This window comes from Plutella xylostella, chromosome 19 (genome assembly GCF_932276165.1).
Source record: "Plutella xylostella chromosome 19, ilPluXylo3.1, whole genome shotgun sequence".
Taxonomy (NCBI): domain Eukaryota; kingdom Metazoa; phylum Arthropoda; class Insecta; order Lepidoptera; family Plutellidae; genus Plutella; species Plutella xylostella.
In genome coordinates, this window is record NC_063999.1 from 4,526,135 (window position 1) to 4,552,473 (window position 26,339).

The 26,339-nt window shown below is 41.0% G+C and overlaps 1 protein-coding gene across 5 annotated transcripts; it reads left to right on the forward strand.

The window, feature by feature from the left end:
• The first annotated feature begins 398 nt into the window (after nt 1–398).
• On the forward strand, nt 399–26,096 carry LOC105391373. 5 transcript variants are annotated; one of them, XM_048627776.1, is made up of 23 exons: nt 399–560; nt 12,703–12,813; nt 13,083–13,168; nt 13,521–13,779; nt 14,077–14,358; nt 14,460–14,592; nt 14,669–14,811; nt 15,140–15,341; nt 15,797–15,909; nt 16,405–16,482; nt 17,226–17,987; nt 18,085–18,193; nt 18,267–18,364; nt 18,452–18,740; nt 19,291–19,451; nt 20,018–20,196; nt 20,711–20,850; nt 21,826–22,062; nt 22,260–22,410; nt 23,565–23,813; nt 24,814–24,986; nt 25,338–25,475; nt 25,859–26,096. In XM_048627776.1, exons 2-23 carry the CDS (start codon nt 12,747–12,749, stop codon nt 26,040–26,042), a joined length of 4,233 nt encoding a protein of 1,410 aa, XP_048483733.1. In that variant the 5' UTR covers nt 399–560; nt 12,703–12,746; the 3' UTR covers nt 26,043–26,096. The 5 variants fall into 5 exon arrangements, with proteins under 5 accessions (XP_048483733.1, XP_037961955.2, XP_048483734.1 ...); XM_038106027.2 differs by having other exon boundaries at nt 399–556; XM_048627777.1 differs by having other exon boundaries at nt 399–556; nt 18,088–18,193.
• Nucleotides 26,097–26,339: the final 243 nt, after the last annotated feature.

Below are 26,339 nucleotides of genomic sequence, written 5' to 3' on the forward strand. Positions count from 1 at the left end.
CAATACTCTATTGCGTTATATTTTTATGTATTTAAGTACTTTGTATAAGTACTAGTTTAATAAACTCAAATTCATTTCCTGTGTACTCTATGTTAAATAGTTATTATACTGCTATAAGAGACCCAACTTTGTAGGTGCTTGAGTACTTTACAAATATTAAAATAATAGCCGGTACTCAAATTCGTTCTAGCACAGAATCTGTTGCCACAAAGGAATTTTAATACGATCCCAGCCTCATAAAGTATTCGGTTTTCAGTCGAATTATAGTTGTAGAGAATTGAGGTTTTTTATGGAAAATTAGCGATGCGTAGCGATGGTGTGATTCGCTCACATCAATGCTCTCCCATTGTAGTCCCCCCCGTGATGTGATTTAACTGAATTATGGAGTTGAAATGACCACTATTTAGTTTTGGCTGTCCAGAGGTGCGCTCGTGCCAGGATTTTACCAAAAAAAAGAAAAAAGTTTAGTGTGTGGTGCATAGTTGGACTGAACTGTGTGTGTGCTACGGTGCGCTACGGGCTACGACTGCGTAGCGGCGTCTCGTAGGAATCTCAAGTGAGTGAAGTTTTTCTTTCGTAGCGATACCGCTTTTCGTCGTAGGCACTGAAACGGCTACGCTTTTCGTAGACGCAGCAAGGTGCTTCAATCTTTACATTCTACAAATTATATTATTCAACAAACAAGTGCTCAGATAATATTTTTTAATAAGGCCGCCTATTTAGTACAGTTTTTGAAAAGCGTTTGTGTTAGTGGGAGCTTAATTAAAAAGTCGTGTGCGGTCTAGTGAGCATGCGCCGACGCATCCTTGTGTGACGTGATGCAACCACGCACGTGCGTGTGAGTTACATTTACGGACGTTGTTTAGCAGAAACGGACTGACTCCATATATATATATATATATATATATATATATATATATATATATATGGTGTTGCAAAAAGGGTATACTAAGCTTTTAGCTTTTATTTTCGGGCTTAGATATAGCACATGAAGGTTGTGGTTTAGTACCTATACCCTTTTTGCAACACCCTGTATACGTAGGTACATTTATAGCATATATATATATATATATATATATGGTGTATGTGTCACATCACGCGTAATTATTTAAATTTCTTACAAAGGATCTACGGAATACGAAACTGTTACAATGCCTGAAAGAATTACACATGGTCAGTTTTTTTGTCAGGGTACCACAGGTCTAATTACAAGAGATACGCACTTAATAAATAATGACAATGTTGCTGCTGAACACATGCATATAATAGACATATATAATATATATATATATATATGGTGTTGCAAAAAGGGTATACTAAGCTTTTAGCTTTTATTTTCGGGCTTAGATATAGCACATGAAGGTTGTGGTTTAGTACCTATACCCTAGACAGATGACATAGATAGAAAACAAGTATTTTTTGCTGTTGTCCTACTGAAAAAGCTAGAGAAAAAATCTATTTAATAGTTGCTGTGCAATTCATGATATAATTGGTACATAACCTAATCAATTTATAAATACAAACGATTATAAATTATTGTGTTGTTGTTTACACGTTATCAGCGTCATTTAAATAGATTATCTACACCTTAACAACTTATAGCAGGTTATAGTGATAATGTTCAGTTGTTTCATAATCACGAGGTATGAAGATAAGATCCTGGCTGGTTCACTTGTCAAATTGAAGGAAAAATCCGCCATAAAGACATGAATGTTACAAGATATGCCAAGAAGGCGATAAATTACGGCATTGTTAAATTCTAGTTCCAATACCTCCAATGAATGGGTATGCTATGTGGAGGATGCCTAGAGCCTAATTTTATGGCATCTTCATCACAATACATCACGTCCCCACTGCTGGGGCACAGGTGTCCTTCCAATGAAGGAACGCATTTTGGCCTTGTCCATCACGCTGGTCTAGTGCGGGTTGGTGGAACCCAACACAAGCAAGCTTGTGCTGAGAGAATTGCGGGAGTGGTCAATCCGTCAGAGGTTTTCATGCTACCTGAAGTATTTTTACTAGGCCGAAACCACAACCGGAAACGGAAGCGCCCAGAAAACAAACACTTCAATAACTTGAAATCAGAGATATGTCAACCACCTTGAAATCGAATGGGAGATCCTGCCATGAATTAACTTTAATGATAAGTTACGGACATGAACTTGATGGCATCACCGGGGTCGAAAGTTGATAGCACGGCATATTTTTCAAGTATCTAGAAAACAACTATTGGCCTCAATTCTCAATATTAAAAAATCCGATGGATATTGGAATTCCATGGATATTGGCTTGGTTCATCACGTGGTTATTGTATATTTGTTACTAAGAAAGATAATGATAAGATATGATACGCTACGAGTACATTAGTAGTCTAATGGTAAGTAATAAACTCGGAAAGTTAAATCCCATAGGTATTTATACATATATTGTTTTGCCTTGTTGCAACCACTTTTCACCAGTTTTGAGTCTGTGGTTAGGTATAATATACCTGTAGGTTAGGTCCGTGTCGGCAAACGGCGTGTCGGTCGCCCCCCATCCCGTTGGTCTGATGATCTGCGGAAGGTAGCGGGAAGCCGCTGGATGCAGATGGCGGGTGACCGTTTGGGGTGGCGATCGTTAGGAGAGGCCTATACAAAAATACAAAAATACAAAATATATTTATTTGACCCATTTTCACACACATTTTACAAATACACAAGTCAGTAAAAACATAGGTACATTAAGAAGTTACTTAAACTATTATTAGGTTAGCATGCAAAACTTAGGTAAGTTATTGGTGTTTTAACAGTGCTCAATATAGGTACTTAGGTAATCTAGGAATGTGTTATTTACATTTTTAATTCCACCTAAACTAGGTCTAGCCTGTACTATAGGAGGAAATGTTTTTCTAGCCAGTAGGTACATGTAGTATTGACAATGAAGGTATTTTGTGAGCGTTTACTCTTGTTACATTGTTAAGTTACATACAGATAAGTACTAAGAGAATTTGAGTTGCTATTTAAATTAAACAAACAATAAAGTTTATAATGAAGTTTATAGTGTAGGTAATTAATTTTATAATTATTTATGGGTAACATGAAATTAGATGCAAAGGATTTTTAACAAAAAATAAAATAAAATAATAGCAATGAAATAATGTATCTAGCTGTAATTCTACTAATTAATTAATTAGTTAGGTAACAACAACCAACAAGTCCTCAGTTTCCTGATAGGTTCTGTTTATGAGCCACTTTTGCAGTATTTTTTTAGCTACAGCCCTGGAGTTTGGGTATAAACTTAAACTGCTATTTAATTTGTTGTATATATATGGTCCAAGAAAACAAAAGAATCTATTAGTGAATATAGTGTTAAAAGATTGAGTTCGACAAATAATGTCATGCCTTCGTTTGATTGTTTTAAGTTGGGGATCATAAATAGTTTTTGAATGTTGTGCTAACACTGCGTTTAGTATGTATAATTGCCGAACTGACAACACCTCACAATCTTTGAACAGCTTATGGGTAGGTTCCCTAAACGATTTGAAGGTCATAACTTTTAATACGGATCTTTGAGCCCTTTCAACTTTGAGCATGGATGTCTTGTAAGTTCCCCCCCAAGCCACCACACAGTAACCTAGTAGGGACTGACAAAGAGCATAGTATATCCTGCGCAGCAGGGGATAGTCAGCAGCATGCCTTAATTTTTTGAAAATGACTATTAATTTTCTGATTCTACCCGCGAGCACTCTTATATGGTGCTGCCAATTTAGTTGGCAATCAACCTGCACACCTAGGTATTTAACCACATTTGTTCTGTCCAACACCATACAAGAGCAGCTTGCGTCTTCTGGGAGGCAGGTGTGAGCGCGAATTTCAAGGAAAGATGGCAGAGTTCGACTTGGGTTCAGTATAGAAAAACACATATACTGTGTTTTATTTACATTTAAGGTAAGTAAGTTAGACCTCAGCCATCTCATGACTACTCTTAGACCATATTCAGCTGTTACCGCAGCCTCCTCCCACGTTTTGCCATGAAAGAGCAAAGTTGTATCGTCTGCAAATGAAACTATAGAACCATTCAGAAGGTTTAGGTTACACAAGTCATTTATATATACCAGGAATAAACTAGGGCCTAATATGCTGCCCTGAGGGACGCCAAAATTGACAGATTTTATAGAGCTGCAATACTCACCTATCCTGACCATCTGTTGCCGGTTGCTAAGGTAACTTTTTAAGAGTTCCAGTGATCCGTCGCGAAATCCGACTCGTTCGAGCTTTGACAACAAGGTCGGGACAGAGACTGTGTCAAATGCCTTAGCGAGGTCTAAGAAAATACCAATACACTTGCGTTTGTTATCCAAGTGCTGGACTACAGTATCAGTTAATTTCAGAATAGCATCTTGTGTAGATAAATTTGTCCTGAACCCATATTGGTGTTCTGATAAAATATTATATTTGTTAAGAAATTTAACGAGCCTAGAATTTATTAATTTTTCTAATATCTTAGACAACGCAGGCAGAACGGATATCGGTCTGTAGTTGTTGACACTGTCTCGGTCACCTCCCTTATGAATGGGGTGGATAATGGCAATTTTAAAGTTTTCGGGAAATACAGCGGTATGGAATGACAGATTACAGATGTGGGTTATTAATGGGACTAGAACTTTGCTGGAGTATTTTAAAACTTTAGCGGGGATGTTATCCCACCCTACAGCACAATCGTCTTTGAGGAATCTCAAAGTAGCTTCTACTTCCTATGTCCAACAGTGGACTACAGAAGGCTGAGAGAGAGGTCCATATATGTAAGAATTGACTACAGTGGTATGAGAGGTTCTTAGCGGTGTGGTAGGTCTTAAAATTGGCGCACGATTTGGTTTTAACGCTACACGTTACTTTTCCGTAAGTTTGATATATATTTATATACTTACAGCAGTGTTTTTCAACCTGTGGGTCGCGACCCCCCGGGGGGTCGCGAAGCTTCTGTAGGGGGGTCGCCAAAGAGCGAAAAAACTAGAAAATTCAGTAAAAAAACAATAAAGATTTTATAAAGACAATATTGAAAAAACAAAAAAAAAGTAATAATTTATTAAGAAAGACTCTTACTTTAAAAATGCTTTTACTTAAAATTTTCTTAAATGCGAAGGTTTAGCTTGTTTTTTATTAATTAAATTATCCCATCGTGGATCTGTTTTAGTACAATAGACCACATTCACACAGTAAGGCAGATTACACAGAAGACTGAAGAGTATAATCGGCCTATTTGTATCTAGCCTTTGTGGACTATGAAAACGCCTTCAACTCTATCGAGACCTGGGCAATTTTGGAAGCGTTGCAGAGATTTCAAATCGACTGGCGGTATATCGAGGTGTTGAGGAGTCTGTCTGAACGATGCCGCTGGACAATGGAGTGCAAGTACATGTCACACCTCTCTTCTTTGCGCATTATGGCAGAATCTCTGCAGGAACTCAGCTGGATGATAGAAGTTGGCCTAAATGCTACTTCTAAACGTGTAGGCTTCGGGGTCAAAACTTGGACAAGACGAAAGTCATGTACAATGCTCACATCGAACGGGAGCCGATGATCGTTGGTGAGGCAACAATCGAAGTTGTACAAGAATATGTCTACCTCGGGCAGACTATTCGGCTAGGCAGAAGCAACTTCGACAAGGAGGCTGCAAGGCGCATCCAACTGGGTTGGGCTGCATTCGGGAAACTTCGTCAGCACATATTCTCCCTGGCCATCCCTCAGAGCCTGAAGACTAAAGATTTCAACCAGTGCGTCCTGCCAGTGATGACGTATGGTGCAGAGACGTGATCACTGACGGTAGGACTAGTCCACCGATTTAAAGTCACTCAGCGTGCTATGGAGAGAGCTATGCTTGGGGGCATCAGAAATTAGGTTTTCCGTCAGTCAGAGGATTAAGATTACTGACATAGCTGTCAAAATATGCAAGCTGAAGTGGTAGTGTGCTGGTGATATCTGCCGAAGAACCGATAACCGTTGGGGTAAACGTGTTCTCGAGTATAGACCACGAATAGGCAAATTAACGTACCTACCGTTTAAAGACGACGACAACAAGTATCTATTTTTGTAAAGCCAGGTATTTTGTCTTTTTCATTTCACCCTTGAAAACTTTTATTCAAGATATTTAAATGCTCAAAAAATTCAGAAAGAAAAGTTAATTTCGAAAATGAAATTCCGGGTCGCAATGACATTAGTCGTACGTACCTATGTACACATGGCCACTCGTATCCGATGTGTGTAATTGTAAAATAATGTGTTTTTAAATCCGATAAATATGTACTCCTTCGAATCCTAATCATGGAGACCATAAATACGTCGTATGGAAGGAATATTGGGATAACTGTAACATACACATACATACATGATAAAAAACCGAAAGGGTCAAGGGGGTCGCGAAATATTTTTTTATACCAGGGGGGTCGCATCATGAAAAAGGTTGAAAAACACTGACTTACAGTATTTATTCAGATAAGCATTATTGTATGCATGGAAACAGATACTTATCAGTACCTTCCTAAACAATAAACATGTACTTATCGTAATTGTACAGAAATGATTGATGAAAGAGTAAATAGAGGCGTGTATAAGGTGTGTCAGCTTTGAGTACAAGTTCAAGTCCGCACCAGGGGCTTTATCGCTAAGTAAAAAAAAACATTTACGAAGTAATTAGTATCAAATTTGATACATTTTGAATCCGAAAATGGTTGTCAAACAAGTTCGTGATAGGTACGCTGATCATGCTATACCTTCCCGAGATAATGAAGTAATCTGCAATCTCACTCACCTGGAATCGGCCTAGTCGGTCCAAGACCCACTAATCCTTTCATAACTGCACTGTAAGATTTAATTAATTTAGTTCCCATAGAAACAACTAAAAAGATTTGAAACATCTGTTATACAGGGATTAAAAAGGGGCATAATAATCCGATTTATACTACCTGTGTCTTTTAAAGTCGCGAAAAAAAAATCTTCTCCAATCTCCAATGAAAATTGACTTTTTAGTTTTACTGTTACATAGGTTTTTACTGGTACTATGTGAAGAGTTGATTTTTTTACACGTATGTATTTTCAAAAGTTCTTCTGATTGACCCCTCTTTGCGTCACCTATTTCGGCTTCCACTTTGCAACGGCTCTACTCTAAAGCGCCAATATTTTAGACATAAGTAGAACATAAGTTGTTACATACTTACCCATCCACATACTACATAATATGTATTCTATCATGTAGCATAAATATTTATGAGCAATGAACAACCATGACAGTACGGAACATAGAACACAGCACCATCATCAGCCAGCATGGTATAGGTACTTTAGGTACTAGGATGGCTACTCAGGGTAAATATGAAATACCTAGGGTTAATAACTTCTATGGAGGTCGGACCTTAACGAAACAATTACTAAATAAATTATTAAATGATCTGCCTACTGAAATAAGGGATGAAACAAATATGGCAAGATTCTCAAGATTGTTAAAAAAACATTTGTTAAGTAAAATCTAGAAACACTATTGTCTGATGTTTAAACAAGTATCAAGTTAAATTTATTGTTAAGCACTAAGGGCCACTTGCACAAACATTTAAATCTAGATGACATTAAGTCAAATCTCGATTTAAGAAACGTCAATCCATATAAAATTTGATACTTAATCGAGATTTAACACTAAATCTAGATTTAATAGGTTTGTGCAAGTGGCCGTAAGTTTCTTAAAATAGAATATTAATTAGTTTATCAAGAGTGAAGTCTGAATCCACAGACAAACCAGTAAACTGGTTTGTGGGTCATTATTAATTGTACTGTGTTTTTTATGTTTAATATATACATTGAACTGAACTCAACTGATCTACAAATCTACACACGTTCAAATTATCTTCAAAAGACCTCATTGACCACAAAATTGTATGAATAGCGTTACATCTCATAAATTCCTAACGATATACCATTTATTGTGTTTGTCATAAAAACAAAATTCCCTTTGAAATCCCAAAACCTCGTACAGGGTGTGCCTCTGGTATGTTGCAAGGATTACTCCGGGATGCGATCTTCCCACGGGCCAGGCCCACGCTACAGTTTCCACATTCGTGAACAATACTGCATTTTTTTTCACACTGTTACGACGTGCGTGATTGGTCACAGTGTAAACAAACTGTTTCAGGGAGTGACTGCATGTTGGGCAAATTGTCTTCAATGGGTACGGAAGTAGAATAGAATATTGTATCGAAGCTTGTTTAAGTATAGTTATAGGTAAAGTATTGTTAGGAATAGTGCAGTTTAATGTAATGATGATTATTAAAAAATAGTGGTAATAAAATATGCGGTTACGTTGCTATAAAAATATTTATTTTACTACAAACGTAAATGCAGGTATTACCGCCCCACTTAGGCCATTTTTTTACTTGGAAGATCGACAACAAGGGTTTATATGTATTTTTATCCTGATAAGTATGAAATGTTTAGCAAAATGTATGTAAAATAGAGAGCGGTGGTAGCTCAGTCGGGTAAGCGCCCGCTACTCACGACAGAGATGCGGGTTCGAATCCCGGCGCTGACATGTACCAATGAGTTCTTTTATGAATTTAAGTACAATGTATACCATCGCTCTTACGGTGAAGGAAAACATCGTGAGGAAACCTGCATATCTAGATTTAGCACATCTAGATATGTGAACCCACCAACCCGCAGTGGACCAGCGTGGTGGGGAAATGGTCCAAGCTTAGGAAGGCAGTTTAGACCTTGGGGTTATGCACAAAGGTTCCATTCGAGAGAGCCAGGTGCAGGTACTGTTACCCCCACAGAGAATAGAATAGAATAGAATAGTATGTAAAATATATAAAGAAGAAATGATTTATAGGCAAAATTTCACTTTCACATTTTTTGGGTGGCGGTGGTCGCTGCGTTTACCTAACATAGTATTTATTGTAGGTACTTTTATTAACTAACCTTTAGTATTTTTTATAAAAAAATATTTTTAGCGAACACAATAGTTTAGTGTCTGTAATCTGTGGGTATCAAAGTTAGAAAAACACGACTTATTTTCTGAATGGGCTTATTCTTCAACAGTAAACAGTATAAATAAGTAATTACTTAGTATTTTAGTTGAAAATATTACAATTTCAGTTATAGTGTTGGCCTTGGGTAAAATTTAGTTCACCTCTGAAAGAAACATAATAATAATGTATTGTTTGCCGAAACAGTTCTTTAAACATACTGACCGACATAATGTGTGCCGTCTTTTATAATGTAAGGTCGTCTTTTACAATGTTGTATTGTGCTTTTCTATGGTTTTTCTGTAGTTAGTCTGAAAGTTTTGTTTAAAATCACTTTCAGCTAGATGGACAGTGTTAGGAGGTCAATGCCTGGAAATGTATATTCTCTTCTAGTGTTTTATTTTCGATGGTAATGTACCGGAGTCCGAGTTGTTTTATACAATGTAGACATAGATAAATCTATTACTTGACTTGAGCATACAAATTTGGTTTAGGTAGGTTATTTAGTCACGTCCACCAAACTGCATAATAAAGGAACCTCCTCACAGTTTACCCAGGGCAATCGAAAGCGAAGCTAACAGATACGCAAGAAGATCTGTCACGTAGGTACCTAGTCAATACAATTAAACACCACGTGAACAAATAGACCACATCCCGCCGAACCGACCGCTCCAAATTCAAATATAATCGCACGAAATTACCCCTGATTGGTCATCATGAGGCTACGTGGATTGATGGCAGACACCGATTTCACGCTCAAGATAACTGTACCAAAATTTTGGCCGCGCAGTGGTCACTGGTCCGCGCGAGGACATCGGCCTTCACAAAGAGCCGGAAGCCAGCATCCGATTTCCATCACGCTGTTTTGAGAACGTCCAAAAATGTGGCGTTCGGGGCCTCTGCCTCTCGCATTGTCATGTAGATTTGGGGATTCGCGTTTTCGAACTAGACCAAATATAAATACACTTATTAGCTACGGTTTGGTTGCCAGAGGCAATTGAGTGGGTATATACCTACTTAGTTTCACTTTGCGTTTTCTCTCGTGCCGTTTCGCAATTTTCATTGCAATACTGATGAAATGCCTACTTACTACTTAGTTGCGAAAATTTGCTTTTTGCCACCCGAAATCTGAATGCTCTAATAATTGGATTTGGTAATATTAATATGTCTATATAACTACTTCTTATTTTCGAATATTATAACGTGATAGGTAACTACATGGTCTAGTGAAAACACTGAGATTTGATTTGATAGCTAATTTAGAATAGAAGTCAGATTTGATCCATTAGGACCGGGAATCCATTATTTTCATTGGATAACTTAGTAAGTAGACAGGTCTTACTGGGGCAAAAGTTAGTACCTAGTGGTATGAACATGCTAAGTATCATCAGCCAATAATCATCCACTGCTGGACATACGCCTTTCCCAAGGAGCGCCACAACACTCGGTCCTCGGCCTTCCTCATCCAACCACTACCCGCCACCCGCCTAAGGTCGTCAGTCCAGCGGGCAGGCGGGCGTCCCACGCTGCGTTTGCCTGTTCGTGGTCTCCACTCGAGAACTCGTCTACCCCAACGGTTATCGGTTCTTCGGCAGATATGACCAGCCCACTGCCACTTCAGCTTGCATATTTTGACAGCTATGTCGGTAACCTTAGTCCTCTGACGGATAACCTCATTTCTGATACGATCCATCAGAGAAACATCAAGCATAGCTCTCTCCATAACACGCTGAGCGACTTTAAATCGGTGGACCAGTCCTACCGTCAGTGTCCACGTCTCTGCACCATACGTCATCACTGGCAGGACGCACTGGTTGAAGACTTTTGTCTTCAGGCTCTGAGGAATGGCCGAGGAGAATATGTGACGAAGTTTCCCGAATGCAGCCCAACCCAGTTGGATGCGCCTTTTAGCCTCCTATGCTAAGTATGCGAACCTGAAATTATTTCAATCGTACCTATTTCAATTTGTATAGGTACATAGGTAAGTACTTAATAAGTTCATACTACTAGGTACACTATAGTACGCATAACTTTGCCCTAGCACAGCCTACGGCCTGTCTGTTAGCATAAATTACTTAGGTATGAGTTGACAAGCAGCCAACCGTTACCTCGATGAGTGCGGGCACATTCACCTCTACAGAGCATATCTATGGTTAATCAATAATAATTTTAATCTGTACTCAACTATCGTACGTAAAGCACAATGATTTAGTTTCAGTGTAGTGTACTTTCTGTAAATTGGCGCTGAAAAAGCTCGCTAAGGCCGATATAGCTCATGATAATTACCATGAAAATGAAAATACCGGTAACTACTTAAGTAAAGGTGTCGAAAATTTTATGTAACTGTAATATGATGAACAGAGATTTCCTCAGAGGGACCTCACAGAAAGACCAAGCATAGGTGCCACTAATAATACCACACGATATGTAAAGTTACCTACCTCTCTTCTATGGTGTGTAAGGATATAGGCATTGGACACGGACAGGGTTATAGTTTATCTATTTAGAGATCTATTATTAAAGTAGCTATATTAAAATAAAATAATTGTTTTACAATATTGTAAAGATAATTGCATGACATTACATGCGCCTGCGCAAATAACGGGTTCGTTGTCCGCGGATCCATTTCAATTGGCCGGCGATCAATAGCCCAACTGTACAGTTATTGTGATCAAATGTGCTTTGTACTGAAAACTATCTATACAAGTACCGTACTACGCAATTATTATGTTATTTTAAAGTAAATAGATCGCCCATTGTGATCGGTGTCGATAGATGTCAACTGTTAGCGATGCCGTTATCATGGAATGATAAGACATCGAAATACACCTACAATGCAATTATTTATTATGTAACTATCCATGTTTCAAGAAACGTACATTTATAACTAATTCCCTATTGCTACTTAAACCGCAGATTACTTGGTACCTAAATAGTTTGATTAAACTCACAGGATTTATTTTATTATCCATCTTGACTTGATAGAGATTTATTGGTATAAAAGGATTGCTAATTTTAAATAGGTTAAAACATTTATCTGATTAAACACCAGTAAGCACTAGCTAGAGAGAAATAAACACTATCATTATGGATATGACTGCATGACCTCATACAGCAGCAGTTTCCATAATTCTACGATTCTGAAGGTCGAAAAGATGAATAAAATAGACAAATACACCTACTCACTAAACATGTTAGTGATTTATTTATCTGGTAACCTTGCTCCAATTTGTTTTTCTCATTCAAGTGGTGCATCAGAGCGGTAATCATTTTGCAAAATACCCTCGGTGGCAGCAGCTAATGATGCAAATTTTACTCTGACAAAAGGGCATCTCGCTAATTGTTCAGTATGTTTTTTGTACATATAATACTAATAAGTACTATGGGTCATGGTGCCTTTACATTTTATTCCGAACCATTCATTAAATTGGTATCTGCTTTATAGATAGGTACTGCTATAAGTTTAACCCTAAACCAATTGGCACTAGCAATAGATCTACGCTATAACTCCTTACAACATAAAACTACAAGTTAGGCAAAAAAAATACTATTCTAATATAAATCAATACAAAATGTAGGGATAGATCCGTCGATGACTGGTGTTATTTTTGACACATGAATGGACGCTTGGATTTTGCCATCGACTAGAAAAAATAACTTCAATTTCATTGATCGGAGTTCTACATTTTTCTTTAATCCAGCTCATGTTGCAGGTGACCACATGCCCGGTCGGTGACGTCACAGCTCGAGGAAGAAGATGAAGCCGCGAGGGGCGAGCGTCATGCACGCCTTCACCGCACTCACTATGCTCACCATGGCGAACGGTAAGTACCACCTTAACGCCAACACTCTAAGGCCTAGTTTCACCATACTGTGTTAGATCATTAACACCAATGTTACATCATAGCAAGGGATTAGTGACTTTTGACACATCAGTCAAGACTTTAAGATGGACATGGCATATATTTTTTTTTCTAGATGACACTTACAACGTAACGTGTTAATGATCTAACAGGCTATGGTGAAACTAGGCCCAAGGTTGTTTGTTTAAGAGCACTTTAAGAGCATCTGTAAACCTGAAGGTCTGTTTCAGCCCAAACCACGTGCAACCAAGGGATGGGGCGCGTCATGTACGAACGATTACCCAACCAGCAGCTGCACGGATTCGATGATGATGTTGTGAGTTCAACTACATATCCATAAACTTTTATTGTATGTAGAGATACCTACTTGTACAAGCGTGTCCCACGTTAAATTGCAGATCCCGAGAATAGTGACACAACTCGTCATTCTAAACAACTTTTGCCACAAACACTGCATATTTTTGTTCTTAGAAACTTTTTTGGTCACGACATTTTTTACTATGTGGAGTAGAATATTTGTTTTCATGATTTTTTAAAAGTCGTAGATAATTTGTATAATTACATGTATATAAATACGTTGAGTCAATATAGGTATTTCGGATGTGCACTTTAAAATGGGACACACTGTATTATTTGTGGGTTAACGATGATGCGTTCTCCATTCGTAGGTCCGCGAGACGGCGCCCCCGTTCCGTGTGCTGGAGAAGTGCCAGGACCTGTGTCTGCGGGACCGCTCGGGCAACAGCCTGGTCCGCACGTGCAACTCCATCGACTTCCAGCCCGGGGCCCGCATCGCCGCCTTCAGCCCCGAGCCCGAGTACGAGGAGTCCACGTGCTACCTCACCAGGGAGCAGGCGGCCCCTGAGGGCATCGGGACGTTGATGATCGTGCCCAATAGCGTGCATTTCAATGAGATTTGCTTGACTTGTAAGTTTTAAGTCAGGTGTTGAGTTTACCAGAGATGGATAGCCTTAGGGTGCCTTTCCACTAGAGATGTGCTAAGTAACTAGGTTGCCATGATGTGAAATAAATCCATTCTCTCCAATGCTATGCTGTGTAGATCAATGAAAATGATTGCTAAATATCATACTGCCCATAACAACGTAGCGTACATAGCACATGTCCGGTAAAAAACACCCTTATTCTACGCTGCTACTATTGTAAAAAATCTCATTAGTTATTTTGATCATAATAATACGTATTTGACTATCATTTGTGTTTTAGCGAACCGTCCAGAGCGTGAATGTCCGTCCCGCCGGTACGTGTTCGAGCGGCACGCCCGCAAGCGCCTGAAGCTCCCACCTTCAGACCTGAAGGAGATCATGGTGGCCAACCGCACCGAGTGTGAGGACAAGTGCCTCGGGGAGTTCAGCTTCGTCTGTAGATCTGCTACCTACGACTCTGCGTTACGGACCTGTTCGCTAAGCAGGTTTACGAGGAGAACCCATCCAGAGATGCTGGAAGATGACCACAATGCCGATTATTTGGAGAATACTTGCTTGAATGGTTAGTTTATTAGCTAGGGCTGGATCTTCGTTTTTGTGTTTATTGGATTGGTTGGTATTATAGCAGTTTAGAATATTTTAAAATCCAGATTTTTATTTCAGCTGAAAGACGTTGCGACGGTCTAGCCGTGTTCATAAAAGAGGAAAACAAGCGGTTAGGAGGACCTTTCGAAGCAGATGTCTTCTCTAATATGACCCTGGAGGAATGTCAAGCTATGTGCGTCAGGGCCGAAAAGTAAGTTTACAAATTCCTTTGAAGAATCTAACTTTTCCTCTGGGCTTGAAAGATAATGTAATTTGGTAATTTACAGGTACTTCTGCCGCTCGATAGAGCATGATGCCATGACTCGTCAGTGTGTGCTGTCGGAAGAAGACTCGGTGTCACAGAAGGATGACGTGACGGTCAGCGCTTCGCCAACGCACCACTTCTACGACCTCGTCTGTCTCGATAATCGTGAGTATTACTTTGCATTCATTTCAATTATATTAAATTATACTTACCGACTGAAAAAGTTTGAAATTTTATTTACCTAAAGCTTAACTTTTTAATACTACTGGTCCATTAAAGTAACCTGACTACTGGGAATACCAAATAGCACCCCTAAAAATATCAGCTACACAACAGAAATAATGGCATGCAAAAAACTAACCAGCAGCAAGACTCGATCGTTTGATCGAGCACTCATTAGTACCTATTGATACGAAAGTATGTAAGCACCCCCTATGTGTCAATTAATCGGTGTATGAAGCAACAATAAGGTTTTTCTCACAATTATGATCAGTTTCTCACCGGGCAGCTCGCGGCACGGAGTACCCGGACAACAGCGTGACGTCACACCTGTTCTCCCCGGGCCGGCGCCCCGACACTGCCTTCCAGCGCTACAGGAACAGCCGCATCACCGGGGAGTTCCATTCCGAGATCACCGGCCGCTCGCTGAGTGAATGTCTGGATGAGTGTCTGAGGCAGACCAGCTTCCAGTGCAGGTCAGTGGCCGGAGTCAGCTGTAACTATAACTGTAAATGTGGAGTTGTATTTGTAGGTAGACATGGCTAGGAACACTCGACGGCAACCTGTTCAGTAAAGTGGATCCGTTCTCCGTTTTCAAAGATACAACGTGTGAACTGAGAGTTACATACATATAAGAGTTATAACAAGTACTTGTTATTCAATAATGTAACGTACCTCGGCAAGTTAAAAAGCATTTTACGGCGACTAAAGTTGGGAGAAGAAATAAGACACGTTGATAAGGAAGCTATTGCAGTAGATTTATGTTATTGCCGGCATCAGCTTCAATAAAAAGTTCATTCTTACTACTTGTAATAAAAATCGCGTCTGCATGCGTAATCGAATAAAATACAGCATTGCACAGTTCATTGACTGATACAGCATGACACACAATGCGAGTTATTTATAAAATGTATGGTATTGATGGTTGTAGGTCAGCGGTGTACAGTGATCGCGCTAGAACCTGTCGCCTCAGTCGGTACAACCAGAAGGATGGCATGAGGCTCTTGTACGACCCTGACTTCGATTACTACGAGAATTTAATGCGTAAGTATCACACAGCTGCCCATATTTGCAACTAAACAATAACATGTATGGAGTCTCTCTGCAAACACACCTAGGCAATAACCCCGAGTTATGATGAGCTAACTGGCTCAATTGCCAGTTGACTCCAAGGAAATGCGTAGGTCCGTAATTGAGGCAACATTGAACCCTTGCTGTGAGTCTTTAAATAGACTATAAAGTGGGACCAATTTGCCTCCAATAGGATAGACCAAGTGGGTCACATGTTATCGTACGATAGCAATTTAATAATCGAGCTGCCATCGAACTGCTATTTGGATAATAAGGTCATGATCTGCTGTGGAAACTTAATGATAAGTATCTGACATGATAAGATTTGGTGCAAAATATTTACATGATGTATTCCGATACGACGATAACTATGTGTGTCATTCTGTAACTTCGTGATTCTCTATAGCAGCGTTAATTCAGATTATCTCCGATGAAATTTAACATGTGCGTGTAACTTGTGGGGTCCAGATCAGCTAGTGAGTGGAGAAGGAGAGGCGGGGGGCGCAGGCAGCGGCTCCCAGCCCTGGGGCCGACCCACTACCACAGGTTCGATGCATGGCGTAGACAGACTCTGGTTGTTTCAGTGGTCAAATTACGCGGCGAATGTTGAATGTTCCAATATGTACCATTAGGTACATATTAGATAGAGAGAAATATATATACTAAGCGGTGTTACTATACATATTGGCTAAGGTTTTAGCAGGTACTTACATAAAACTACCTTTCGTTTTTATTTTAACGACAAATACCTACTGTTTCTCATTATAGGTACCTAGTTATATGTATAGCAATCTTATTTTACAAACATATAACATTAAATTTAAGGATGTTTTGATAACACCAGGCGGAGACAAAGAGATAACATTCAACAATCGCTTCGGAAGTTGATAGTTGTTGTTATGACCAAGTCCAAAATTGTGTTGCAGATTTATTTGTTGTGTGTTTAAAATAGATGGTTGAGATGTTCTTCTGATAGCTTATAGTAGAGTAAATATTAATTCTAGGGTGGATTTATTGTAAGAGTTAGTTAAGTGTAAAGTAGTTATAATGTAGGTAGTTAGTAAAGTTATCAAGTAGTTTTATGTAAATAAAGCCCGTAGAAGTATGTAGTAGTATTTAAGTACGAGTACATTCTTATATTAAGTATATTTATTAATCTTTAAAAAACCTGCATGTTGTATTTTGATGTGATTTTATGTGCATGGTAATCAACTAGTCTTAATTTTGCTAGTTAGTTTTTGTTTTCTATATCCACATCTAACTTTTCTAACACTTAACCATTTTTAAAGGTGGTAACAGCGGTGATCGCGACCGCGACCGCGATCGTGATCGCGACCGTGATCGCGACCGCGACCGCTACCCGTCCGGCGGCGACCGCGACCGCGACCGCGACCGGGACCGCTACCCCGACGACGACCGGTACCCTGACGACGACCGGTACGGCAGACCCGACGACCGCTACCCACCCGGCGCCGACTACGACCTCTACCTCGACCGATACCCGGGCGGGGACAGATATCCCGACGACAGATACCCGCCCGGAGTCGGCCTCGACCGCTACCCGCCGGGGGTCGGCCTCGACAGATATCCCCCCGGAGTCGGCTACCCCGCCCCCGCCGCCTACCCTGCGCCCGCCGCCTACCCCGCCGGCGGCAGGTACCCCGCAGCAGGCGATCGATACCCAGTTGACAGCGGACGATACCCCTACTACGACTATCCCACCACTAACGATATTGGCAGATACCCGGCTAGTGATCGCTACCCTGTCAGTAGATACCCCGTCGACACTTACCCTGATAGATACCCAGCTAGTCGGTATCCAGAAGACAGATACCCGATGAGCGGTGGTGGCCGGTACCCGAGTAGACCAGGGTACTATAACACTAACAGATACCCTGCTGCTGATGACCGTTACCCATCCAGGGACTGGTCGGGAAGATACCCGTATAGCCGCTACCCTGTCGGTGTGAACCGAGAACCAATAATACCGCTTGGTGGCACTCCTGACTATTATAACAAATATCCGCAGACCGGATCATCCTATCCACCTGGTAAGCATCATAACATTACACAATATTTTTAACATACATTTATGTAGGTCAGATTTAGTATGATAAGCAAATCACGATCATATTATAAACTTTCTAGCAGGCTATGGTCGTGGAGGCTACTACGGCGCAGGGCCAGCCCCTGACCTCATTGGCGCTGATCGCTACCCCGAGAGAGGTCGACCTGTAGTCCCAGTAGGTCCTGACAGGTATGATAACACTATATTTCTATAGCAATATGGTAAATTGCCTAAGTATACTAAATAACTGTTTGCTGTACAGATACCCAGTGGAACCTAGACCGATATTCGGGATAAGAAGACCAGTAGAAAGGCCTGGAGGATACCGTGGAAGTTATCCGCCTCCAGAGCGTCCTATTGGTAAATATCACTCTTTTCATCTGTAGATGTCTATATCATCTTTTTTAAAGCTCTCCAATTCTCCTCATTCTTCCATTATTTTCAAAGGCGCACCAGCTTATGGGGGCTACGAGCCAGATGGACCGATCGGGCCAGGGGCACCCATTCCAGTTGGTGGACCAATAGGAGGCCCGCTCGGTGGACCAGTGGGAGGCCCTCCAATAGGTCAGAGGCCATGGCAAGGGTCCCGCTGTGAGGATGACAGCTTCAGACAAGTTGGGCGACAGCGCATGCAGAGGAGATTCGTGCGAAGATTTACCACTGCCCAGTCTTTGGCCCAATGCCAGAGGGAGTGCATTGAGGCTAGGGATTTCATCTGCAGGTCTTTCAACTTTAGGTACGTAAACTTAACTAAGTAAAATGACACCTTAGTACTAATAAAATAAAAAATAATAATAAATATGTGGGGACATCTCACACACGGCCATCCGACCCCAAGCTAGGCAGAACCTGTGTTATGGGTGTCGGACAGCTGATATATCTACACAAATACATAGATAGATAGATACTAAATATAAATATCAACACCCAAGACCCGAGTACAAATATCTGTCTTTAAACAAATATCTGCCCCAGCCGGGAATCGAACCCGGGACCATCGGCTCAGTAGTCAGGTCACTAACCACTACGCCATTCGGTCGTCAAAGTACTGAAGCTTCAATTGCTTTTTCTATGAGAATCATATTTTTTTCTATTACTTTAACGGTATAAGTAGTAATACATGCCGTTGCCTTTGTATCGTAAAGGTAGGCTTAATTTTATTCAGTTATTCCTTCCACCTTCCACGTCGTCTCCAAAAAATTCTGCCACCTTGAACCACCTCTGGACCTCGGCTCTTCTATCACACTACATTTCCTCAACACCAATAACGTGATCCATTCCCTTAGGGACGCGGGCTTCAACGGAGAAGCCCGGGACAACTGCGAGCTGAGCGACCGCGACACGCGCGAGCTGGACGCCGCCAACCCCGCGCACTTTGATAATACCGCTAATGAGTACGACTTCTACGAGCGAGCCCTGGGGAGGATTGCTGACGACTGTTTGGATGGTATGCCATGTGATTTACCTATCTTCTTCGGACTATTAGCATCCAGTAGGTGGACCAATAGGAGGCTCGCTTGGTGGACCAGTAGCAGGCTCCCCGATAGGTCAGAGGCCATGGCAAGGGTCCCGCTGTGAGGGTGATAGCGGCCCGGGACAAGTGCGAGCTGAGCAGCCGCGACACGCGCGAGCTGGACGCCGCCAACCCCGGGCACTTCGACAACACCGCCAATGAGAAACACCGCCAATGAGTACGCCTTCTACGAGCGAGCTCTGGGGAGGATTGCTGACGACTGTTTGGATGGTATGCCACGGCGATATTGCCTTTTCTCAAGAATATTTTACTTGGTAATTAGCTGGGGCACGGGTCCCCTTCCAATGAAGGAAGGGTGTTTACATTAACAACAAAATATTATCATGACAATCTGGTTAATCCTTCCACATGCCTGACACATGCTCTTTTCTGATTCTTCCAATAACAGTGTTCTATTACCGGCCCAGCATAATTAACTGCTCAAGATTATAGTTCTGTTGCTAACTTCCAACACTCCATGTAACTATGTATGTCCACAGTCTCCCAAGTGTGCAACGAAGACGGAATGGAGTTCACGTTGCGGCTGCCCGAAGGGTTCTACGGTCGTATGTACACGTACGGCTTCTACGACCGCTGTTTCTTCCGCGGCAACGGAGGCAACGTCAACGTGCTGCGCATCAGCGGCGCCCACGGGTACCCCGAGTGTGGGACGCAGCGGGTAAGTGGGAGTGTAGCTAATGCTATTATAGAGAAACAGGGTGTCATTTTATCAATTATCATAGGCTGTGGTCAGTTACTAAAGTTAAATAGGTATACCACTACGCTACCGAAATGTATGGTATCCGTGGTTTTATGTGCATCAGAGTTGGTTCTATACTGAAAAATGTTCAGTATGTCGGTTACATATTGACCTGCTACCGGGAAGTTCACGGATAAAATTCCGGCCTGTATAAACACGGTTTGCAGGGAATCTCTAAATCATTAAGACCACTCTTGCTATATTTCCAAAAAACCTTGTTACATCTACCGAGTAGAGTGGCGAGATAGTATCCTCGGCAGATCTCGAGGATCACCTCGACCAATGAACAGCCAGCAATTGACCGAGTGCTCGGCCGAGGATACTGTCTCGGTCACTCTACTCGGTAGGTGTAATCAGGGTATGAGCATTGATTATAAAAAAGTTCACAAACCTACCCCAATTACAAGCAACTTAATTAATGTCCCTATTCCAGTACGGCGACACGATGACCAACATCGTCGTAGTCCAGTTCAGCGACAACGTGCAGACGTCACGCGACAAGCGGTTCAACCTCACCTGCCTGTTCCGCGGCCCGGCCGAGGCCGTCGTCACGTCCAACTACATCGGCGCTGGGTGAGATAGTAGTGCCGAGTGGGGGTGCCCGTTTGACTTGCTTTGACCCCCTGGCGGGTCAGTGGCAAATACTTGAGCTGAACTGTATAGGGCATTGCAAAAGTGGTATAGTAAGCCGAAAGTGGGTGAATCAGGGAGTCAACAACAACACACTTTTGAGTGACACTCTTTGTCACCGCCTTCCAGCTTACCATACCATTTTTGTAATACCCTGCGTATAGGGCTTGTTACCGTAGTGAATGAATTAGCCAGTGACATTAGATGTCGCTGACTGTCCAGGGTGTTCATTTGATATATCACTCTAAAGTGGCCCCATCATGCCTTGACTGATATAATACCATAAAGGATGTCCACTTTCCAGTTGCCTTTTATGAGTTTGTAGTTCAGGGTGATTGTCATACATAACGTGTTTGTTGGCGTTGTGAACGTAATGTAACGTTGTGTGTGGCTTTTTTACTGGAATTTTACATTATATGCTTTGCAAAGATTGCGTGTGTGTTTTGTTTCGTATATTTATTTTAAGCTTCAAACGGGCACCAACCAAGTTGATGTGAGGAACTAAATTACTTACAGATTAAACATGTTTTGTGTGGCCTAGCGCATCAAAATAGGTCTTATGGAAATACTTACGTACCGATATTTACGCCTTAATTATTCGTTGCTATGTTTTAATGGTGGCCATGATAATGCTGTGTGTATTTGTGTTATTATCTAATGTTGGCATTTATCTGATTTGTTTTCGAGTGCTGTTAATGCACTAACCAGGTACTAACGATCTGACTTTGTATGAGATCTCATCCACAAATAAATACACTAAGTGTTTATTTGAACACAAATATCGTGCGTTGCAATGGCAAAACATATTTATTTACATGACTTTTGTTAAAATTAGAACTCATGCAAAGTCAATAACTTGCATTTTGAAAACATCAACTCCAAGTCTAACATCAGTTTTGGGTACGATATGATTGACAGATCCGGCAGCCCAATCCCGATAGAGTACCTCCCGGAGGAGAGTTCATTGAACTCGAAGGTGCGGCTGATGATCCTGTACCAGGGGCGTCCCACGACCACCATCGCCGTGGGAGACCCTCTCACGTTCAGGCTGGAGGCTCAGGACGGCTACAACTATGCCACAGATATATTTGCTACGAATGTCATAGCGCGGGATCCATATTCTGGACGATCGGTGCAGCTGATCGATAGAGTCGGGTAAGTTTAGATTTGTATGTTTTTTTCGTACGTTGGTATCATCTATCAATACCCCAAATTACAAATAAGTACAAAAATAAGTACAGTTATAACGGAAACGTTTTATAATTTTAAAACCATTGAGTTATAATATAGTAAAGTTTAATAGCTTTAAACATTATCAATGGTAAATTTTTAAACCTGTAAATTTGAACTAGGTGTCCAGTGGATGCTGATGTCTTCCCCGAGTTGGACAAGGGTCGGAGCGGCGACTCTCTGGAAGCCAGGTTCAACGCTTTCAAGATACCGGAGTCCAACTTCCTGGTGTTCGAAGCTACAGTGCGGACATGCAGAGAAGGATGCCAACCCGTAAGTACATATTTTAAACACATTATGGATTAATTATTACCTACCATCATTCATCATCATCAGTCAATAATCATCCACTGCTGGACATACGCCTCTCCCAGAGAGAGCCACAACACTCGGTCTCTGCCTTACTCATCCAGCCACTACCGGCTACCCGCTTAAGGTGGTCGGTCATCATAATTATTAGTCCCTATTATAATTATGTAATTGGCTATTTGTAAGTACACCACCACAGCTTTAGGTAGGTGCCTATCAAATAGACTTATGAAAGTACTACTTCAATAGTATAGAGATGTCTGTCTACTTAGTTATTTATATTCAGCTTATTAGATAAACTGACCTACGTTTAATATTACTGATAAGAAATATTAAAGATCTGACTCAATATGCCTATGAAGTATCGTGATTATCATCACAAAGAAAACCTTATCACTAAACTTGGTAAGTACTTACATGTCTAAGTAATACTTATATTTTTTTCTCATTAGAGAAAATAGCTGGGGTAAACAGCAGTTACTTACGTCAATGCTAATAAAAATAATGGTAATCTAAATAAAACATCCATGCTATTAGATATCAGTTATCTTAGGTTATCGTGTTTATTGCCATTATTTATTTATACTCATCTAAGCGGTTTATGCACATTGCATTAGGCATCTAAGTAGGTATAAGTTCAATATTTATTACTTGGCCTGACCTTATGTTCGTATTTCAGTGCCTACTTGTTTATGTACCTAATAATACATTACACTATCTATGTACGTGTTTAACATACCACGTGCTTGCCGCGTGTTTATTTATCATTTTTTAACAAGTTTTGTTTGGGGGTCTTTCTCCTCAGAATGACGTAACGTCAACGTTTAGATATTTTTAGTTTTTGCATTGATCGACAAGACCAGGCTAAACATAAGGAGACGATTTACAGAAATATACCTAAACTATGAAACGACATAACATTTTCATTGTTACTTAAATGTACTTACTCACAGATTCTTCAAAGATAAGCATAATTATTGAAATAAAAATATATAGCATACTGCTACATTACTGTTACGTAGGATCCTGAATAATCCTGATAATGAACGAACCGTAATATTTTGTATTAAATTACTATGATGATCATGAATCACACTAACACAAAAACCTCTTCACAGGCTTACTGCCCCAACCACTCAGGGAGATCCGAGCCATCCTTTGGCCGCCGTCGCCGGGACGTGGCCAACTCAACCATCATCGTCACATCCAACGACACAGCTGAAGCCAGGTCCGACGATGCACCAGACACCAGCACTAAGAAGATGGATAAAGACGCAGTGTACAAGGTCTCGATCGAAGAGGCTGAGGTGGACAAATATCTGAAGGATGAGGTGGAGACCCCCAGTCATGTGCGGAAGATGATTGAGGTGAGAGGTTATCGCTTGTTGTTTCATGGTTGCTTAATTTCGGGACCAATGGTCTTTGTTTTGATAGTACAGATGGAAACTTTATTCGTGTACGAATGTTACATTATAGTGATGATAGGGTACTCATAAGCAAAGCATAATTCATGCAAGTAGGTAGCTATATGTACCTAATTAGGTCAGTATCCATCTACCTACATTCGGTACAACCTTTACTTCCAAATTTATCGACCTCAATGTGTATAGGTAGATACAATCAATTTACCTTACATCATTGAGACATGTAGTCTGCGTGATAGTCACACTGCAGACTGCACCAATCACACTATACGTAGACGCGTGATACAACCGTGATTGGAATGATGCTATGTAGTTACCTATTCAAATCACAACAATTCAGAAAAAGTTACTTCATTAGCATTGTACAATATAATTGGCCCTCATTACAAAATGGAGATAGGTTATATTTACTTTTAATTAGGATAAAATAAGTAGGTAAGTGCCTATGTGATTTACCTAAATCTTAGGTAGGTAAGTAGGTAAACATGTAGGATTTCGAGAGATTTTATCTTTTAATCATTATTAAAGGCCCGTATAAAGGTAATGCAATTATTACACTCTGGCGAAAAGTGGGTGCAGCAATGAACCTCTGCCTACCCCGCAAGGGAGTACATTAGTGCAAGGCGTGAGTGTGTGTGTGTATGTGTGCAATTATTATTATACCCGGTGTAGTTCCATACTAATCAATTGATTACTAATAGAACTTTAAATGTGGACCCCCGTTGAACTCTTTTGTATGGCGACCCGGACCCGCCACGTAGCAGTTCGTAGCACGCTCAGGATGCTTTCTTATTTCTTCGCAAATAAGTAATTTCGGCAAATAACTAGTCAATTCTCAACAAGCAACAGGTAATCTTCTACTGCTGGACAGTAAAAAACCCTGTTTACTGTTTACTTCTAAATACTTTTACTAACCCCGCCATTATCATAATTATCCGACCAGGTATTCGACAACCGCAACGAGCTGTTAGAAGAGAGTGGCCCGGACTCCTCCCCAGTAGTAGCGGCTGTCGGGACGTGCGTGTCGCCGCACCACTACCGCGCGCTGCTCGCTACACTCGCCGTTCTACTGTCCCTGTTACTGGCCATGTGTACCGCCGCGCTGTATATTTATCGGTGAGTTTGTAGACGAAAGTTAGGTTGGTAGGTAGGTACTTTGAAAAATACCTGAGTAAACATTTTCAATCAAAGGAAATGTTGTAAGAAAATTTCCTTATCCACCTATAGCAAAAACTAGATTTACTGGGAACTTAACCACCAATAGCAGTGGATGGTCTAGGCCAAGACCTAGACTTGAATGATGATAACAATGTTTAAGAAAATTATGTAGCTTCCACTCGAACATGCCAAGTAAGGAGACCAAAACCCTCAAATTGTCTTATGTGTAAGTAAAGGTATAGTACTTACGACCCTGCCAATTAACCTGCTTTCTGCCGTATGCTATAAACTAAATCCGCTTGTCCCCAGCCGCTACTGGCGTGTGTTGCGTAAGAACATGCACGCGTCGAGCGCGGCGCCGGCGCTGCGCCCCGTGACGCCGGGCCCGCGCCCCACCAGGACCTCGCTGTTCGCCGCCTCGCACATGCACAAACCATTCTCGCTCAGGTGAGGAGAACATTTGTATCATTCAGTTTCAGATGTCGTCATCACGGTCCACATACACTACAGAGTCAAGTAGGTACTTACCTACCTGTAATGTAAATTAATCAAAATAAGTACCATTCTAGTAGTTGATGTATAGTATGACGATATGGAGATGTTTACTTTTCTCTCATCAATCCATAATGACTGATAATGAAATCACAGGACCTTTATTATGATGATGGGTAAAGTGCCTTGGCAAAAAATAACGGCAATTTCATTGGTTTGTTGTTATTGATAACAGGAAAAGGTATTACTGCGCTACTCAACCTACCTTCCTTACCCTATTTACTTCAAGATGCTAAGTTATATACCTACCTATCTAAATACGACATTCTATATTTCAGTGGCCTAGGCAGGACGTTCCAAGAAGTGGGTGACGAAGTGGGGTCGTCGGGCCGGCTAGCCAACGCCTTTGACGACGGCAGCGAGCCGATCTACACCGACCCCTCTCTCTTCGAGCGCTCCCGGTCGCTCCGCTCTCTACACTCCCTGGATATGAAGCCCGAGCGCCGTGATAGACACGCGTAACGCCGCCATCTTGAATTTTAACGTTTTTAAAATAATTGGTAGTGCAAAGCCGTTGAAAAGTTGTAGGTTGACCTGACTTAAAAATAACTCACTCATGATAGGTGCTACATACCTACATCCTACACACATCCTACTTTCATTGCATACAGGAAATTTGTAACATATCAAAGCTATATTTCAATTTGTTTAAGTTAACTAGAAATAGGTTACATTTTCAGTATGCAAAGTAGGTACAAGGCGCAACATTTAAACTTTAATTTACAAACAGCATGAGTTGACATGACTCCACTGGATTGC